We start from the raw sequence: 21,285 nt of genomic DNA on the forward strand, positions 1-21,285 counted from the left end.
ATGGAATAATTTGGATATTACATTACGTCAGATGTCTGTTGACCGCTTTGCGCAAGAATTGTCTAATCATGTATTTTCTTATTAATAGCACACTTTTGTTTATGTAAATGTTTATGTTTGTTTGTTTGTTTATGTTTATGCACTATCCTACTGTTTTATCTGTTTTCCATCCTATGTACCACTCCTGCAATGTCCCAACTGGGATAGCAGTATTTGTAAATAAATAAATAAATAATAAAAATGCACCGTCGTTGTGAAAACGCAGATCATAATGTGAGCGTGACCTGGACTCGCTCACGACTCGGGTCACAATCTGAATTCGCTCTGTTTAAAATTGCAGGCATAAGGAGCAGTATTAGGAGGACACAAAGTACATGCCTGATGAAGAACCTTTCAATGCAACCTACTGCTGTGAACACATCTAGAACAAAGAGGGTGACAGAATGCATAGTCGGGCATGGATTTTGTGCATTCTTGTTCCTTTGTGCATTGCCATTTACATCAAAGCAGAGACCTCTGTGTCTTGTGGCATTTGTGTTTGTTTTATTGTGACGCTTACTTGTCCTCCGTTATTTTGCAGGCCGTTACTGATAAGCCAATGTGTTCAAGGTTCCAGAGCAAGAATCCTTCGATGCCATGCCTGCCAGCCTTCCATGACTCCATTGCATGATGCTCATAAGCTAGAAAATGGCTTGTGCAGTGATCCCCGTGCAGTGTGTTTATGCACAAAGTGAGATGGAAGCGTTTTTAATGATTTTTCTGGAATTACAGGGATTTAAACAATAAGGAAAATGGGAACTGCCGTCAAAACAAAATTTTATTTCGTGAGCTTACTTCGAAGATATTTTCACAGGAATGGCATTAGGCTTGGGATGGAGAGGGAAGAAGGGAGTAACGGGAATAAATATAGGCACGAAGTTCTTTCTTGTTCTTAGCTCCAGAATCGTGTAGCAGAAGTCACTGGCATGCATTGGTTGAACAGTTTAAATTAAGCTCTCAATGGGATTCCCATACCAGTAGTGGTACTAACAGAACACCTGACCGCATAGAGCAGTCGAGTGAAGTTCAACTTGTGTACTCTTGTGGTGGGCAATTAGTAGTAATCATAGAATCACAATAGTTGGTCAGTCAGAGGCAGAATGGCCGTGGAGCATTCCAGAAGACAATGGGTCAGATTGGCATATGTTTTAGGGCAGTTATAACATTCAGGAGATTGTTGCATATTTTTGTAAGTCTGTGCCAGTGTCAGAAGGTCATCGCACGTCACTTAGCAGCATTGTCACACGAAAAATTGAAAAAAAAAACTAAACATCTGGTGGGCACCTTTAACAAAGGAGGCGCATTGGTTCCAAAATATTATGCTCAATCAAAAATATAAATGGCAATATAAAAATATAAATGGTAAATGGCAATAACAAATGTAATTATGCTGGTACTTGTGTAATTGTTCTGTTATGTGGATGATATGTTTTTTCATTTATACTATATTTAAGTTTTCAATCGAAGCAGAAACATAAATGATGAGAGTTGCATGCTTTGGAACTTTTAGCCTTTCGTGCCTCTGTGTCTCACATATCAATGTTTATCCCGATTCTTGTGCTGTATGACCTCGAATCTGCAAATGCTTGCTTACGTAATTCGATGCAACTCCACCACTTTGCACTCATGGTTGGGGCTTTGTGAAGACAGTAGCTCTGCAAAACTTGTGCTGTATCGTGTGCTGAATTTTATAATCTATTGTGCTTGCCACTGTTTACTGGATTATGGGCGCCCTTTTAGCTTTGGTGAAGAGTGCAGTATGATTCCTTGTTGTCAGTCACAGATAAGTGACTGACCTCACTTTGTCATTGCATATTGCATTTCTGACTCTGTCCAAACTGTATTTATTGCTGTGTTCATTTAGCCTGCATTCTGACATCGTTCATTTTGGCTGTATAGAGTGTGCTGTGACAATGTTTATATTAGTTTTCTAACAATACTGAATGTTGATCTGCACACGTGGAATTAATCGTGTATGGATTTCATTTCATGATGGTGGTACAACAAGCTTTTTTTTTCTTTAAGTTGGAAATTGTTTTGTTATAATGCGAAGCCTTTTAAAAAACTTCCCTATGTTTATGTTAGCCTGTGTGCTGTAGTGGTGCTATGCACTGTTGCACAATGCAGCGCCAGTTTTACCAGATTTTCTCACCCGCAGTGTCCGTTTTGTAGTTTTGCCCGACCTGTTCCCTTGCATCACAGGATGTCCGTGAAATGATTATAGTGATGCTGTGATTTCTGCTCAGAATAATGCAACAACTGATGGCAAGTAGCACTTTTGCTTGCTGTTTCTCGCTACATTCACTCTCCCCGCAATGGTGGCCTAGTCATTGGAGCGTGCATCTCGCATGTAGGATGTGCAGGGTTGGATTCCCTGTGCCACTGGGTACCCACCAGTGGTACGATACGCAAGCTTCCCTCCTGGCTTCTGCTGGGTGGAATGCATGGAAATGGGTCTTAGACTTCCCCTTGTGTTGGTGATGCTCCGGATGCATCATCAGCTCTCACTCTCGTTACTGTCCAATGAGCTCACCTGATCATCATGTTCTCAGGGATGGACTTCTTCCGTGCTGTCCATGGTGTTGGAAAAGCTGGCCACCTTAAACCTCTTTCAGACCAGCGCATTGAGAAACTTCCGTCACAGTTGTTTATTCCTTTTTTTAGCCCTGATTTCTCTTTCCCGAAATTTGAGATGCGGGTGTCACAAAAGTAAATATGGTATGCTCTAACTGCACTTAAGACAGAGTAGTGTGCAGTTGCAGACGTGCTTCCACTTAATTAGTTGCGCTCTTGGAGAATGTGGAGGCAGAATATTATGTTGGGCATATTGGCAACATTTGTTGGCAGCTGTAACCCGGGCGTTTTTACCAGTAGCTATACTCTGAAAGTCCTTTTTTTTTCCCTGGTTGCAGTATAACGGGTGTAAAATGTTTATTAAAAGAAGAGTGCTCGGTCAATGTGTCGTGTTGTTAAAAATAACTGACACTCGTTAGTTCTTAAGCCTGTGTAGGCAGACATTTACTGCTCTTCTCTTGAAGCCAGAAATTGTGCATGTTCATTCGTCTATATAATGGCTGTTGGCTTTGTTCCGGTAAGCCTATAAATATGTAGGCAATTGTCAGTTTTTCGTGAGCATGAGTATAGTAGTCGTCTGCATGCAGAATTAAAAGTCGGGAATGTTTGCTTTGGAACTCGCTTCTTTTCAAGTTCGCCTTACTGAATGTACACAACCTGGGAAAGCTGTTTTACGAATGTGCATTCCATATTCACCGCCTCATGCAGATACCACCATGTGAGTGTTCACACTCGTAATCTTTTGTGCTAATTAGATGCAATCTGGCTTTCACATGCAGGCTCGAGCTCCGGGGACCACAAACATGGCGTACTTTCATGGCAGAATTCACCAGGTTAGGAACTGCAGTTTTTCTCCCTATATGCTTTTGTTAAGGTTCTCTTTCAAAAAGCAGTCTTTAGGGTATGGAAGCTGTAGTTTAATGAACTGTGGTGGAGTATATAGGCCTTCGATATTCTGGAAAGTTGTTTTCTGTGATATGTCAACTATACTCATCGAACTAGGACCGATATGGGTTCTGTTCATTGCAGCAAGAAATTGTACAGGAGACCAAGGCCTCGTAAGGCTTTTAGTCTTTAGCCTTTTCCTCCTATTAGACACTCTCTGAGGGACAAATAAAAAGAAATGGCATTATGCATTGGGCTAAGCATAGCTGACCGCCACTTGTTTTGCTATTAAGCCCACATGTGACTGTAAAGACATAGATTCATCTTGTTTCAGACCTGCGTTCTCTGTTGCAGATATCTTGAATAAAACTTTTGATAGACATCCACCACTTTTGATGAGTGTGTCCTCTGCATTCAACTTTTCTTCCTAATTCCAAATTAACTGTGGATTGTTGCTTCAGGCATTTTATTTGGTCTTCTGCCTATGCAACACAGGTTCAGTCGTCACACAGAGCGACCATGGCGCACCGCCTCTGTCAACCAGTGAAAGGCACCCTGTGGGCCACTGCATGGAATCTACTCCTTCTGGCATGGGTAACCACCGGGATAATCCCACAGGAGATAAGCTGCACAAATGCACCCACTGCAGCAAGGGATTCAAAAGAAGATACCATCTAGTTCAGCATCTCCGAGTCCATACCGGCGACCGCCCATACCATTGTAATGACTGTGGAAAGAACTTTGCACTTAATTCCATTCTAAAGCAACACCAGCGCATTCACACAGGTGACCGCCCTTACCACTGTGACGATTGTGGGAACAGCTTTGCAGATAGGTCCAATCTGAAAACACACCAGCGCACTCACACTGGAGAACGTCCTTACCGTTGCGACCACTGTGGTAGCAGCTTTGCACTTAAGTTCACCCTAGAGCAACACCAGCGCACTCACACTGGTGAACGACCTTACCATTGTGACCACTGTGGTAGCAGCTTTGCACTGAAGTTCACCCTAGAGCAACACCAGCGCATTCACACCGGCGAGCGTCCTTACCGTTGCGACCACTGTGGTGGCAGCTTTGCAAGCAGGAGTAACCTGGTGAAACACATCCGTACCCACACGGGTGAAAAGCCATATCAGTGCCAGCTGTGCCCCATGGCTTTTGCGGGACATTCAGATCTTGCAAGGCATATTAGATCCCACAAGGGCGAAAAGCCCTACCAATGTGACTTGTGCCAAAAGAGATTCAACCAGCGCCATGGTTTGAAACGGCACAAAAAAGCGATTCACAAAGAATAGCAGTGGTTCGTGGTGCCCTTAATCAACAGGTTTTTCTAGGTACCATTTGAATGCAAGCTGACGATATTCTGGCTGAGTACCCTATGAAAGGTGTTGGTAACTAAACTTTATCATTAACTTAATTTGTAAGTTTTGTTCACCCTAACGCAGTTTTCAGAAAACAACATTTGTTCCCTTAGACAACCCAGACAGTCACTCAGTCGTTCCCGAACAAGGAACTTGAGCCTGCTATGCTCGTAAATTTGCATGAATGGAAATAAAATCATGATAGTACGTGGAAGGCATCAATCCTTGTTGGAGCGACACTTTCAGAAACTTTATATCGAATATTTACCGCTAGTGCCTGCATCGGCCTGCCTCACTAAAGAAATTTTGTGGAGTAAAAGTGCACAAAACGATTCCTTTTCATCTTTAAGCTCGAGTGGACTAATTTTTGCAACAATGAATATAAATTCAATCATTTATATCCCTGAACCTGTCATGACATGGGTCTAGTTTATTTTGGACTTGCGGGGCCGATCGAGTGGCATCTATGAGGTGCCGCTTTTAATGCTGTCAGTGCTGATGAGCGGTCACATAAGAACAAATAAAAGATCTGTGAATGCATCAAACTGTCTGGTTGGGCTCTCATTCATTCTGAACTGTGCCTTTCTCAGTCCCCTTACCCTTAATTTAAAATCGGCATAATTTGCCCATGTGCTGTGCGATGTCAGTGCACGTTAAAGAACCCCAAGTGGTCGAAATTTCCGGAGACCTTCACTACGGCGTCCCTCATAGCCTTAGTTGCTTCAGGACGTTAAACCCTAATAAACCAAACCATAATTTGAACAGATTTTCAGTCTCAACAGTTTGAAGTACTGACACGTTGAGATTGTAGCGAATTGGGGTGACGCGTACCCGACGGCTGGAGGGGTATGCTTTCGCATGCAGGTTTGAAGGAGAAAACAAATGAATCAAAGAAAACAAAACGAAGCCGTGTTTATACTTTATAGAAAGGAGCCTTTTGAAGAAACAAAAACACACACTAGACTCGCGCCAAACACTACAGATAAAAAGGAGAGAGTTCAGCGGACAAAAAGCCTCCCAGCTGGAGCGGGAATGCCTTGCAGACAGCAAGGACGCGGGTTGGCGACCTGCAATGCGTCTTTGATGTTATGTCCAGGGAGGCGGTGCTAGAGAGCCAGGAGGTGAGGAATGGAGATGGACACAGGAGACGCTGATGAACTCCTGTCAGCCACCCCCAAGAACTGGGCAGCTGCAGCAGGAAAACGGGAGCCAGGTCCCGTCGTGGGCGTTTTGAAACACCGTAGGCTTATGCAGCCTATCCAAGGAAGCCGTGGCAGCACGGACCCTCAATCCCTCGGCTGCCATTTCCAAGCTTCAACGGGGCGCAGTGGTCTTGCGTCGATGATCCAAGGGAAGTCACCCGCAGTACGGACCCAACGTCCGACAGCTGCCACTTCCACTCTTGAATGGGCAGACTTGTGCTGCGGTGTCTTCCTCTACACCTCGGTTTGCTGATACTTCAGCTGTCCGCTCCTAGTGCGTGCCCTGGACACACCATTCGCACGCGCACGCGCAATGCGGGGCTGGCACACACGGCGCTCCGCTGTCCGACACACCACTGTCGACACACCGTGTTCCAAAAATCCCTCGATGGTTTGGTGTGCACATCACAGAGATATGCCTGACCATTGGTGCTTGGCCTTGCAACGATATATATCCCTTCTATGGCATGTGCGCAATTTGGCCCTAAACGTAATGGCCATTGGATATATCGTCTTCATCTTCAAAAGTCTTGTCGCAAATCTCGAGAGTTTACTTGCAACAAACATAAATATAAAACTGCTCAAAGAGAGGACGTGGCTACAAAACAACTGTGCCGCACCACACATGTCCACTCTTAGTACCCTTAGTTCAAATAGAATTTGACCGAAAGTTTGAGCTAAAAAAGCGAGCACGATACAAGAGAATTCACCGTGTGTGCATGTGTTTGAGGAAGGGTCGTGCATAACAGATTTTGCCACTCAAAGCACTGATCGTGGTGCTTGCATGTGGTACAGCGAAATGGTGGTATTTATACGAGATGGAAGTACGCGTTATGTTCCGCATCTGGCGCTTCTATAGCCCTCGCAATGAAAAGTGGAAGGATTGATATTTCTCTCTGCAAAACAAACATCAATTAGAACCCTGCTGTTACATTCGCAGTTGGTGCATTTTACCCATGCTACGTTTTCTTATCAGCCAGTCCAGCTGCCATAGATCGAAATCCATGTAAAAACTCGATCGCCTGTATCTGTTACGTAATGCAATTGTTGCATCATTCCCGCATTGTACGTCGCGAAAGTCGCCTCACAGTGGTAGTTTACACCGTTCCGGCGTTCTTTCAATGTGTGTGCAATGTCGATGCCGGCCAGAAAAAGCTAGACTACATATACACTCTACCGGCGCTTGTCCACCACTGTGTCCAGCGACTTCTAGCGAGAAGCGCCCACGCCAAAGCCAGCACGCTTACAGACTGTGACATTTTTGGTGATGCTGGCACAGTTCCATCGTCCCTGCGACGCTAGCACGAATGACCCTAAAGTGCGAAAACGGAAGTATGCCCCAGCAGACGGCAAAAGCGGGACTGTAAGAGATGTGCTTGCGCGGGTTGGCTCCGACGATTTTGTTTCTGCCATCCGATTTATTCTTGTAACCTGCACCTTAAGATACGCAGGTTATTCCAATAGGTGATGATTCTAGGCGATTAATGTGACCACCGCGATAGCAGCGAAGAAGAGCGTTGTGTACTGCAGCTTCGCACGCTCTAGGCATGCCCCCTCTTCGCTGCCAAAACTCTTCCACAGACAGCTGCTCAGAAGTAGAATGGACATTTCAGCTAGTTGGTATGGCATCATAAAAAAAATAGCACACTCAGTAAGTGCCTGTGTTGTTCGGTTTTCCTTGTCCATTGTCCTGGGTGCGCTATTTTTTCCATGAGAGCTGCTGAGGCTAACCGAGACACATCGCAGTGCGTTTCTTAAAGTTTGTGCATGCAGAATGACCGTGAGGACAACAGCCTTGCTAATTCCAGAGAAGGATATTGTGCACACATCATGTAATAAAAAAAACTTGACACCGGTGCACAATTTTTTTTAATGCTAAATATTCAGGTACTGCGTTTCCTGGCTGTTACATTTTTTTTCATTTGCAGTCCTATGAAAAATGCTGTAACAATGTTCTGTTGCATTCAATGCTCTGATGCATTTAACAACTCTGTGGCCACATGAGTGCATATTCAACTCTCACTTTCGGTTCTGTATGGACATGTGTAGCCCAAACATATAACTTCATATTGTCTCTGGCACTTTAAATAAAATAAGTGTTGTTTTGCTGTATATAATGAGATCAGATCATCTTTAGAACATCAAATCGCACCTATATGATTCAGCACATTAACATACCAAAAAAATCATGTATATACATATATTAGATTTCACCCTCTTTCATGTCAGCTAAGTGGCAACAGCAACTGCTGTGAAATGGATGGAGCGGGAGGTGTACATGGCCCTAAGAGCGTTCTGTCCCAGATGCACACAAATCTCTTACATCACCACCTGGATGACATGACCAGAGATGTCATGCATACTCAAGAATGCTGATTCTATGGCCGCAGCCAAGGTTTTCTGCCAGAAGCATGGGTAACGGGGCGAGCTGGCACAGGTTGATCGCTTGCAACAGAGAAGTAATCTCTGGCGAAATGCATCGCAGTATGTGCACTGGCAATTGCTGCTGAACTGGTTTTTATGCAAGTGAAATGTGTAGAAGTCACTGAAGAAGAAAATAAGTAAACCGTGTATTGCACAAGAACAATATCCATTCAGCAGGTGAATTTGAGAGTTTTCAGTTGCGAAGTATATATGCCGATCCTAATTTATCTTAGAGAAAGTACTCTACAAGCAATAATCACTCAAAAATTGATCTGCAGAGTGCTTCACCGAAGATGTAATAATTTCTTAAATAGATTTTATTGTGTTCATCATCATCACCTTAAAAGATTTACGCACGGGCAAATTTTCTTCTGTTATGATAAAAACTTTTATAGAATCAGTACTATAAATGCGTGAATTTATACTGATCGTAACAAAAATTAGCCCACTCGCGCTTCAAGATTAAAATTAATTGATTTGTGCACTTTTACTCCATGAAATTTCTTCACTGAAGGAGGCCAACAACTGGCACCAACAGTAAATATTGGATATAAAGTTTCTGAAAGTCTCTCCAACAAGAAGTGATGCCATCCACGTATTACCATGATTTTATTTCCATTCACACAACTTTACGAGAAGAACAGGCTCACATTCCTTGTTTGGGAAAGACTGAGTGACTGTCGCTGTGTTGCCTAAGGGAAGAAATGTTGTTTTCTGAAAACTGCATTGGAGTGAACAAATTTTACAAATTAAGTTAATGATGCAGGTTAGCTACCAACACCCTTCATAGGGTATTGAGCTAGGATCTCGTTAGCTTGCATACAAATTGGTAGCTAACAAAACATATTGACTAAGGAAATCAAGAGCAACAACCAACTGCAATATATATGTGTACTGTCAGTGAGGACTGGCTAATTAGCAAAGTTTTCTCATCACTGTTTATAGAATTTATAGTGGGTACAATCGATGAGATTTATCTTGAAATTTCTTTTTTGCCTGAAGAGCTTCATTAACCCAAACAATGGAAAAAGCTCTCCATTGAAGAGCAACAAGTTATCAGCTGGAACCACAAATCCTAGTTCAAATTTAAACCAGCAAGCTGTATATAGTTGGGACGAGCAGATTACCGCTGGAACCAATTGGTCCTGTGTACTGTGCACAGGCCCGTGTACTGTGCGATGTGAGCGCACGTTAAAGAACACTAGGTGGTCGATACTCCCGGAGCCCTTCACTGCAGCATCCCTCATAGCCCGAGTCGCTTTGTGCCGTCCCATAAACTTGAACCAAACTACTGAAATCAGCTTAGCAGCACAAACCAGCAGATTGCCAGTTTGGAATCTTCAACTGGAGGGAGCTCGCACCCTAGGTTATGACTTCCTTTGCTCCACTACGAATGCGCCGATATCCGTTACAACTGCAGGTAGAACGTTAGGACCTACAATAGCAACGAATTCACGTATCTCCAAAGGATATCATTGCATAGCATCACCTAATCGCGTTTTCTGAAAGCAAGCCCAGATGGGTGCTGTATTTTAGAACTCTGTGCATGATCAAGTCCTTGCAAACAAAGTCCGTGGCCATGCAAAAACTACAGGGTACGCGTGACATGCATTGCGCGCGGCGGCATCGATCTCGTCGCGTTCTAGTGCTGCGCATTCAGCGTGTCGGCGGAGAGTAGTTTCCGTTATATTAACTCTATGGTAGTTTCAATAAAGCGGAAAGTACGCAGTAGCGATGAGCACACCATCGCAAGTATAAGTCAAGCCGGACATAAGATTCGTATACAAAATTCAAGCATTGCGCTCCATCAGGTGCGATATCGAAACCAGGAGTGTCAAAATTCGATTTTGCTTTCGATCTTCCTGGGAGGTCACAACAGACAGCCACTTTTCAATAAACCATACTTTGCGCACAGTTCAGACTTTTTTTTGTCATTAGTACTTAGTTGAGGTTGTTTACATGGTCCGTATTATGTTTTATTTTTTTTTTATTTAATCGTGCGATGGTGCAAGCTACATCGCGGGCGGCATCAGCAATTTACACTACACATTTCGTTTGTTGCCGGTTGTGCCAGTTTCTTCTGTTACATTACGTGTTCGTTTTTGTGTGTTGTAAGTCTGTGAGGTGAAGAAGCTTTGCAGAAGGAAATCTATGCGCCTACGGACAGAGCAAGGATAACTTCGTGCAACCCGGTGAACGTCACTTTTGCAGCGTGCGCGTGTGTAGACATGGCCCATCTTTGTGCGCGCATGCCCAAATGTGACCGCGCAGTCACGAAATATTCGGGCTTATTAACGCCTTTACCAGTAAGGTGAAAGCCGCAGAAGTGTAAAAGCCACAATACCAGACAAATTTTCTTCAGTGAAACTTGCCGGAGTTATTCCTTTAAAACTGGCACTTCGACACTTGCAACTGCGGGGAAGTGGACGAAATAAATTGCAAAGCTTTAATTGGCGTTCATTTATGTAAATTCGTTAGGTATGTATCTTCAGCCATGTCCATCTCACTGAATCAATTGCCAGTGAACTTTCCACGCCTTACTTCTCTTGTAGCAGGCTTTAGCAAAGACTGCACGTTCGTGGAGATTGCGCGCCCGTTCGCATTTCTTCTCGGATGTGTGTATTCTTCTGTCTTCGTAATCGCGTAGCAGATGCAACAGATAGTTATTTTGCAGTCTAGAGCTTTGCAGTAAGAAGGCTGATGATTTATGAATTCGGTGGCGATTTGTGTGATAGCCGTTCGTGGTGCGTTAAGGTGACTTGTGGTGAACCATATCCCGATGGCGGTGCGTGTAACCAGCAGTTTACGCCGAAAACTGGTACACACAGCTTTATGGCATATCACCAGTATTTTTGTGTGTGTGTGTGCGTACAGAAGTAATCTCCTTGGCCTTTAAGTATAAAATTCTTTTTCCGCGTCCTAATATAGTCGCTTCACAGGAATGAAAAGTGCATGACATGATTCGGTTCCACTAAATGGTCTGCTTTAAAAAGCAGGTCTACATCCCACTGCCGTATTGGACAATGCTGGTGTCGTTTTTTTGTGTGTCTGCTGGGCCTTTTTTGTGTGTTCTCAGTTCTTCAGACATTGGTGGACCAACAGTAGCCAGGAGAAGATTCCAGCGTAACTACGGCCAGTCTATGCCAACCTTTAGCTTCATGCTCCTATCCTGTAAAATATGTATTGTGGGATCTGTCTTTGTACCATGAACTAAAAGATCTCCCCTAGATAAATGGATAACTATTGGCATCCCCTTTGCATAAGGCCTGTGGCGAGTGCCACGTCGCCTAGTTAGTTAAAGAGGTTGATTGTTTTTTCTACGGGATCATCGTGTTTTTAAGCTTTGATTAATCCTGGCCTGTTTATTTTTTTATCATTCTAGGCTATCTTTTGTATTCTACGCTATGTTCCTTTGATTTCTGTGACGTGTTGTGCAATTTTTCTTTCTGCTTTTTCCTATAGTATGATGGCTCATTTGCCATTGTGTTTTTTATAAGAGTTCCTTACAAGTTACGCACTATCTCCTCTAGGTTCACAAATTGTCCTGCTTTTCTTAGTTGTGGTAATGTCTCTCCTCTAGCCATCATTCAATTTATTTCGTATGTGCTTTTTAGTCTGTTATTTGGCATAATATTGTGCTTGGATGTTTCAGGTGAAAAATTGCTTAAAAGTAAGCCAGTGGTTATTTTGGCAATGCTGTTGGATATTCGGCTCGAAATCACAACTGAAGCAATCTTTTTCTGGTTGAGCAAATCCTATGTTTGGTAGTGCACATCTCACTTAAATCATAACTTAAGCAATCTTTTTCTGGTTGAGCAAATCCTATGTTTGGTAGTGCACATCTCACTAAAATCGCGACTGAAGCAGTCTTTTTCTGGTTGAGCAAATGCTATGTTTGGTAGTGCACATTTCACTTCCCGGATTGAAAATGCTGTATTGAAATTGTTTTGGCTTGTTATAGTGCCCGAGTGAGTCTGCTCATGACTCAGTCAGCTGATCTAGGACTGCATTATACGTATTCAATACACAAAGCATATAAACTATGCTGTGTGGCGTTGGATACTTCTCCTTACTCTGCTGCGCTCTGTTTAAAATTGCAGGCAAGAGGAGGAGTGTTAGGAGGACACAGAGTACATGCCTGAGGAAGAATCTTTGAATGGAACCTACTACTACGAACATATCTAGAACAAAGAGGGTGACAGAATGTATAGTCAGACATGGATTTTGTGCATTCTTGTTCCTTTGTGCATTGCTATTAACATCACAGCACAGTCGCCGCTGCTTGTGGCATTTGTGTTTGTTTTACAGTGACGCTTACTTGTTCTCCATTATTTTGCAGGCCGTTTCTGATAAGCCAACGTGTTCAAGGTTCCAGAGCAGGAATCCTTCGATGCCACGCCTGCCAGCCTTCCATGAGTCCATTGCATGATGCTCATAAGCTAGAAAATTGCTTGTGCAATGATCCCAGTGCACTGTGTTTATGCACAAAGTGAGGTGGAAGCGTTTTTAATGATTTTGCTTGAATTACAGGGATTTAAACAATACGAAACATGGGAACCGCCGTCAAAACAAAATATTATTTCGTGAACTCAGTTCGAAAATATTTCCACAGGAATGGCATTAGGCTTGGGATGGAGAGGGAAGAAGGGAGTAACAGGAATAAATATAGGCACGAAGTTCTTCCTTCTTCATAGCTCAAGAGTCGGGTAGGAGAAGCAAGCAACGTTTCTAGATAAAGACAGTTGGAAAACTCTCTCCGGGTATGCGGCCCCTTTCTGTCGCCGATTTCATCTCAAAGAGATGCGAGCGCCATCTCTTGGGTGGTGGGAGTACCGCGTTGGTTTTCTACGGCCTCCGTGACCAGCTGAGGCATCGGTACTTTAACACCGCGCTTGATCTCAGAGGCCACGATTTCTCTTCACCGCCGCGGCGCCCATTGACTGCGCTTGGTCACAGTTTGCTGCGCGAATGATTAACGTTAGTTCGCGTCTCGCATCGTCTGCGCCGGGGGCGGCTACTTCTAGCCGCGCTCATCTACGAATTGCGAAGTCCGCGTGAGATCCACGTCTGGGGTACGTGAGGGCAGGATGCTCGAGGTTGAGCTTTTGGCTTTAAATATCGGAAAAAACTGGAAGCCCTTCTTCTTTCCGCGGTTTAGAGAAACATGACGTACCGATTGCCTCCTCGTAGTTTATGTCGATAATATTCCTCGGGTGGTCCTTCCGACGCTCCTCAAGCTGGGCGTAGCAGACGACACGCTCATCCTAAAGCGACCGCAGCGCCACCGCCTAGACGGCGATCGCATGGGGCCGCTCTGCTCCCTGGCTCGCCGGTGCAGTTTCCCAACTGTCTTTATCTAGAAACGTTGAGGAGAAGTCACTGGCATGCATTGGTTGAACAGTTTAAATTAAGCTCTCAATGGGATTCCCATACCAGTCGGGGTACTAACAGAACACCTGACCACATAGAGCAGTCGAGTGAAGTTCAACTTGTGTACTCTTGTGGTGGGCAATTAGTAGTAATCATAGAATCACATTATTTGGTCACTCAGAGGCTGAATGGCCATGGGGCATTCCAGAAGACAATGGGTCAGATTGGCATGTTTTAGGGCAGTTATAACATTCAGGAGATTGTTGCATATTTTTGTAAGTCTGTGCCAGTGTCAGAAGGTCATCGCACGTCACTTAGCAGCATTGTCACACAAAAAATTGAAAAAAAAACTAAACATCCGGTGCGCACCTTTAACAAAGGAGGCCCATTGGTTCCAAAATATTATGCTCAATCAAAAATATAAATGGCAATATAAAAATATAAATGGTAAATGGCAATAACAAATGTAATTATGCTGGTACTTGTGTAATTGTTCTGTTATCTGGATGATATGTTTTTCATTTATACTATATTTAAGTTTTCAATCGAAGCAGAAACATAAATGATGAGAATTGCATGCTTTGGAACTTTTAGCCTTTCGTGCCTCTGTGTCTGACATATCAATGTTTATCCCGATTCTTGTGCTGTATGACCTTGAATCTGCAAATGCTTGCTTATGTAATTCGATGCAACTCCACCACTTTGCACTCATGGTTGGGGCTTTGTGATGACTGTAGCTCTGCAAAACTTGTGCTGTATCGTGTGGTGAATTTTATATTCTGTTGTGCTTGCCACTGTTTACTGGTTTATGGGCACCCTTTTAGCTTTGGTGAAGAGTGCAGTATGATTCCTTGTTGTCGGTCACAAGTGACTGACCTCACTTTGTCATTGCATATTGCATTTCTGACTCTGTCCAAACTGTATTTATTGCTGTGTTCATTTAGCCTGCATTCTGACATCGTTAATTTTGGCTATATAGAGTGTGCTATGACAATGTTTATATTAGTTTTCTAACAATACTGAATGTTGATCTGCACACGTGGAATTAATCGTGTATGGATTTCATTTCATGATGGTGGTACAACAAGCTTTTTTTTTCTTTAAGTTGGAAATTGTTTTGTTCTAATGCGAAGCCTTTTAAAAAACTTCCCTATGTTTATGTTAGCCTGTGTGCTGTAGTGGTGCTATGCACTATTGCACAGTGCAGTGCCAGTTTTACCAGATTTTTTCACCTGCAGTGTCCGTTTTGTAGTTTTGCCCGACCGGTTCCCTTGCATCACAGGATGTCCGTGAAATGATTATAGTGATGCTGTGATTTCTGCTCAGAATATTGCAACAACTGATGGCAAGTTGCACCTTTACTCGCTGTTTCTCGCTACATTCAGTCTCCCTGCAACAATGGCCTAGTCATTGGAGCGTGCATCTCGCATGTAGGATGTGCTGGGTTGGATTCCCTGTGCCACTGGGTACCCACCTGTGGTACAATACGCAAGCTTCCCTCCTGGCTTCTGCTGGGTTGAATGCATAGAAAAGGGTCTTAGGCTTCCCCTTGTGTTGGTGATGCTCCGGATGCATCATCAGCTCTCACTCTCGTTACTGTCCAATGAGCTCACCTGATCATCATGTTCTCAGGGATGCACTTCTTCCGTGCTGTCCATGGTGTTAGAAAAGCTGGCCACCTTAAACCTCTTTCAGAGCAGCGCATTGAGAAACTTCCGTCACGGTTCTTTATACCTTTTTTTAGCCCTCATTTCTCTTTCCCGAAATTTGAGATGCGGGTGTCACAAAAGTAAATATGGTATGCTCTAACTGCACTTAAGACAGAGTAGTGTGCAGCTGCAGACGTGCTTCCACTTAATTAGTTGCACTCTTGGAGAATGTGGAGGCGGAATATTATGTTGGGCATATTGGCAAGATTCGTGGGCAGCTGTAACCTGGGCGTTTTTACCAGTAGCCATGCTCTGAAAGTCTTTTTTCACGGGTGTAGAAGGTTTATTAAAAGAAGAGTGCTCTGTCAGTGTGCTGTGTTGTTAAACATAACTGACACTCGTTAATTCTTAAGCCTGTGTAGGCAGACATTTACTGCTCTTCTCTTTAAGCCAGAAATTGTGCATGTTCATTCATCGATGTGATGGCTGTTGCCTTTGTTCCGGTAAGCCTATAAATATGTAGGCAATTGTCAGTTTTTCGTGAGCATGAGTGTAGTAGTCATCTTCATGCAGAATTAAAAGTCGGGAATGTTTGCTTTGGAACTCGCTTCTTTTCAAGTTTGCCTTACTGAGTGTACACAACCTGGGAAAGCTGTTTTACGAGTGTGTATTCCATACTCACCGTCTCATGCAGATAACACCGTGTGAGTGTTCACACTCGTAATCTTTTGTGCTATTAGATGCAATCTGGCTTTCACATGCAGGCTCGAGCTCCGGGGACCACAAACATGGCGTACTTTCATGGCAGAACTCACCAGGTTAGGAACTGCAGTTTTTCTCCCTATATGCTTTTGTTAAGGTTCTCTTTCAAAAAGCAGTCTTTAGGGTATGGAAGCTGTAGTTTAATGAACTGTGGTGGAGTATATGGGCCTTCGATATTCTGGAAAGTTATTTTCTCTGCTATGTCAATTATACTCATCGAACTAGGACCGATATCGGTTCTGTTCATTGCAGCAAGAAATTGTACAGGAGACCAAGACCTCGTAAGGCTTTTAGTCTTTAGCCTCTTCCTCCTATTAGACACTTTCTGAGGAACAAATAAAAAAAAATGGCATTATGCATTGGGCTAAGCATAGCTGACTGCCACTTGTTTTGCTATTAAGCCCACATGTGACTGTGAAGACATAGAGACACCTTGTTTCAGACCTGCATTCTCTGTTGCAGATCTCTTGAATAAAACTTTTCATAGACATCCGCAGCTTTTAATCAGTGTGTCCTATGCATTCAACTTTTCTTCCTAATTCCAAGTGAACTGTTGGATTGTTGGTTCAGGCACTTTATTTGAAGTACTCTGCTTGTGCAACACAGGTTCATTCGTCACACAGAGCGGCCATGGCGCACCTGTGCAAGATTCAACCAGTGAAAGGCACCCTGTGAGCCGCTGCATGGAATCTACTCCTTCTGGCATGGGTAACCAGTGGTATAATCCCATAGGAGATAAGCTGCACAGATGCACCCACTGCAACAAGGAATTCAAAAAAAGATGCCATCTAGTGGTGCATCTCCGAGTCCACACTGGCGACCGCCCTTACCACTGTGACGATTGTGGGAACAGCTTTGCAGATAGGTCCAATCTGAAAACACACCAGCGCACTCACACTGGTGAACGACCTTACCGTTGTGACCACTGTGGTAGCAGCTTTGCACAAAAGGCCCATCTGGAGGCACACCGGAGGACTCACACTGGTGAACGACCTTACCATTGTGACCACTGTGGTAGCAGCTTTGCACAAAAGTTCACCCTTGAGCAACACCAGCGCACTCATACAGGCGAGCGTCCTTACCGTTGCGACCATTGTGGTAGCAGCTTTGCAGAGAAGAGTCACCTGGTGGGACACATCCGTACCCACACGGGTGAAAAGCCATATCAGTGCCAGCTGTGCCCCATGGCTTTTGCGGGACATTCAGATCTTGCAAGGCATATTAGATCCCACAAGGGCGAAAAGCCCTACCAATGTGACTTGTGCCAAAAGAGATTCAAAGAGCGCCATTATTTGAAACTGCACAAAAAAGCGATTCACAAAGAATAGCAGTGGTTTGTGATGCCCTTAGTCAAAATGTTTTTCTGGCTACCATTTTTTATGCAAGCTAACGAGATTATAGCTTAATGCCCTATGAAAGGTGCTGGTAGCTAACCTGCATCATTAAATACCTTTGTAAGTTTTGTTCACTATGAGGGAGTTTTCAGAAAACAACGTTTGCTGTTCCCTTAGGCTACACATTCCCGCTAAGTATTTCCGGAACACGGAGAGTCAGCATGCTGTGCTCTTAAGCGTGCATGGATAGAAATGAACTCACTGTCATACCTGTATGGCATCACTTCTTGCTGGAGAGTGCCTTTCGAAAACTGATATCCAATGTTTATCGCTGCTGGCAGTTGTCAGGCTTCCTCAGTGAAGAAATTTTGTAGTGCAAAAATGCACAAAACAATTATTTTTAATCCTGAAGCCTGAGTGAGCTAATTTTTGTGACAATCAGTATAAATTCAATCATTTGTATCTCGTAACCTGTAAATGTTTGTATGACAACCGAGGAAAACTTGTTCTTGAGTAAATCTTTGTGTGTTTATTCCAGCAGTGTTAGTGGCAGGAATGAGTGTGGACAAGCAGGTGTCCAGCCTGAAAATGATGTGTCTTGCGTTAGTTTGGCGGTTTGAAGAGTTCTCTGTTGTTTGGAATGAGGACTAACGAAAGATTTCACTAACATCTGCTTTACCATTACAGAGAGCACTGTCTGCTGGATATAAATGGTATAATATTTGTGGAGCATTGTGTCGGCACCATTTTTAATCTTTTTTCATTGTCAGAATTTCAGCTGTTTGTGACCATTTGACATTCTGGTAGCTTCTCTCTTGTTTTTGTGTTACTTGAAAATGCCTTCTCGATTTACATAAAGTGTTCGTGATAACACGCTACAAGAGTCGTGGCTGCTGGAACAAAGAATACTGTGATTAGAGCCTGCAAAAAACACTGTAATCTTGTAGTGTATTGTAAAGCTCGTAATTTGGGTCCATTGTATGAAATTCCTCAGTGCACATGAATAGTATTTTGTAGCAGTTTCTATTCAAGATGTTGGATACATTCTGGGTGTTTGTAAAACTCACTTGCTTGGCATATTGTGCATTAAAATTCAAAACCATTGCAGTTCTTCAAAAAGCTGTTGTTTTCTTTATTTTGTTGTTATACTTCGAGCATCCTTAAACATCATCGTGCCTTGCATCCAGGGAAGAACTGCTATCACTTACAGATGACAGCACTAGTAGCATCATTAACTGATAGCAGTAACTTATAGATTGCTGCAGTGAAGAATACCGCAAACACAAGTAGTGTTTTTTCAGAAGCTTTTCCAAGTTTTTGTCCCGTACTACAAACGGGTCATACCTTGAAAGAAGCCAAACACAGTATTGGATGGTATTGAGTTGGATTACCAGATGAGATTAGGAAGTTTTTTGGGGTGAGGTTGCTCGATCTGTCTGGAAGAGCACAGGGTGTATTTGGGGTGAGCGAGAGACTTTTGTTGTGCAGTGGATGTAGTTCGATGCACAGAATTGAAGAGAAAATGTTTTTCGGTAATTATACCAGTCGCCTTGTTTCCATGAAGCCACACTGAAGGCGCATTGGAGCAGAGTGGCTCTAAACACTGCCATTTTCTTCGCAGACCTTTGACTATACAAGCTCCAGGCTAGGAGCGTCCCTTCCGACACGCTTAATTTATTCTTTTACCTTCTCTTTCGAGCTCAAAGTTCACAGAAGAGCCTCATAACATCCCCTACTGGACACTTCAAACTGGCTGGAGTAAACGGACAGTGAAAAGGCCTGTCTGCCTCTGCTTGGGCTCCAGGAACCACTGGGCACTGGTTTGTCAGTCTACGCACATCCCCCTTACGCATGGCTAAACCTACGAGCCTCCTGATGGCGATGGCTCCACTTCAAGAAAAAGGAAACTAACATGGCTGTGGTGCATCACTGTATTGCAACACTGAGTAAGAAAAGCAGAATGTTTAGAATAGGGGTATGAATGCAGACTATGCTGTGAGCTTAGGTCAGTGTTTCAGCTCTATAGTTATGTGCTGCTGTCAGGTTGTGCCTGAGGAACGATCATAAAAGAACAGTGGAAGAAAAGAAGCAAACTAAGATGCTTCCCACTATCAAGCCAGCGTTGCGTGCTGTTTTAGGAGGAGCATCCATCTTGCGAATGTTGCTTTCAAAACTTTAGTGGCATCAAATAGAGAAAAGACTGATTGGGGAGATATGGGAAACTCCCAGTTCATCTTTAAAAGATGTGAGGAAGACTACCTAGATGCTGCAGCAGAAAAATTTTTTGCTTTGAAGCCCCAAATGGTTGAATGCATCAGAGGGAGTGCATAGTCACGAGTATGCACTGGCAGGTGATGTGATGACTCAACAGGAGTGGTGGTTCTTTGAGTTTAATTTTGACAAGAAAACTAAACGGCATCTTTGAGGAACTGCGTAACTTGTCCACCTACCAATCCAGGCCTTCGGCTGCTTCAGCAACTGGCAATGGGGCCAGCCCATTGTTTTGGCTGCTTGGACAGCCAGTCTGGAAATTGTATGTGCGAGCGTAACCAGTTTATTATCATTTATAGAAAATCCAGGCTTGTGCCGATGATCTGAATTGCTTCTAAAGAACGCAGGCCATAATGCTATATTGTACATACTTCCCTTTAATGCAACATTGACACATTTTCAGAAAAAATAAACAGCTAATGAACAGATATTACAAGAATATTTAGGAAACTAAAAATACGATGAATATGCAGCATTTTTTGCCAATGGTTCAAAATCAGAATGCTACCTTGGCAGTGCCGTAGCACAAAAATATTGAGAAAGACATTACTACTATCTCAGAGTGCGCCCATCATCATCGCAGAGTGTTACGCCCTTTCTCAGAGACTGTAGAAAAAATAATAAATGATAACATTGTGAACGGCATCATTTCAACTGATTCTCTAAGCATACTCACGTGCCTGACTTCACCGTACAAATGCAGTTACACCAGAAATCGGCGACATCATACACAATATAACAACAGCCGTTTGCACAGTTCTGAGCAACTTCGGAATCAGTGGCAATTAGAAAGCAGATGAAGTTGCTGCACAAGCTCGGCACGAAGAAATCAAGAGGGAACATTCTTTTCAAACGGCAGTCTATAAGCTCTATACTTTATAAGCTTTCAACCACCATCGTTGAAATCATTAGCTTATGTAACATTTGTACTGCCGAGACTAGAGTGTGCATGAGTAATTGGGACCGTAATCTTAATAATTGAAGAATACACTGGAAGCAATGCAAAACCACGCCGCTGTAGGTTCATCTTCTCTGCTTGTTCCTATCGTGAAAGTGTCACCAAACTAACATGCAGTGCTCATCTCACAAATTTAACTAAATGATGTCACATCACAAGACTATGTCTATGTCATGAATTCTGTTATGACATAGCGCACAAGTCTTATCATCCCTGCCTACCACAACTCGAGGCACACGAACCATGAAAAGACCACCTATCCTCACCCGCCCGCACATCTGTCTACATTTTTTGTACGCACTGCGAAAGACATGAAGTGACTCTGCTGCCGACATCGTGCTCCACACTGACCCCATCACTATTGGTTTGGTTTGGTTTAAAGTTCCTTCAAGTAAGTGCTTAGGTAAAGTAATACCCACTTCATTTTTAATTAAAGGTAAGGCATTTTGTTGA

General features: G+C 43.4%; 1 protein-coding gene across 2 annotated transcripts; it reads left to right on the forward strand.

Moving 5' to 3' along the window:
- The first annotated feature begins 232 nt into the window (after window positions 1-232).
- LOC149329320 (uncharacterized) lies at window positions 233-19,458 on the forward strand. 2 transcript variants are annotated; one of them, XM_089561953.1, is made up of 4 exons: window positions 233-3,446; window positions 3,994-4,778; window positions 7,800-7,809; window positions 17,002-19,458. In XM_089561953.1, exons 2-4 carry the CDS (start codon window positions 4,068-4,070, stop codon window positions 17,595-17,597), a joined length of 1,317 nt encoding a protein of 438 aa, XP_089418079.1. In that variant the 5' UTR covers window positions 233-3,446; window positions 3,994-4,067; the 3' UTR covers window positions 17,598-19,458. The 2 variants fall into 2 exon arrangements, with proteins under 2 accessions (XP_089418079.1, XP_089418078.1); XM_089561952.1 differs by lacking the exons at window positions 233-3,446; window positions 3,994-4,778; window positions 7,800-7,809 and adding an exon at window positions 15,472-16,325 and having other exon boundaries at window positions 16,876-19,458.
- Window positions 19,459-21,285: the final 1,827 nt, after the last annotated feature.

This window comes from Amblyomma mixtum, chromosome 9 (genome assembly GCF_055824585.1).
Source record: "Amblyomma mixtum isolate Tamu chromosome 9, ASM5582458v1, whole genome shotgun sequence".
NCBI lineage: Eukaryota > Metazoa > Arthropoda > Arachnida > Ixodida > Ixodidae > Amblyomma > Amblyomma mixtum.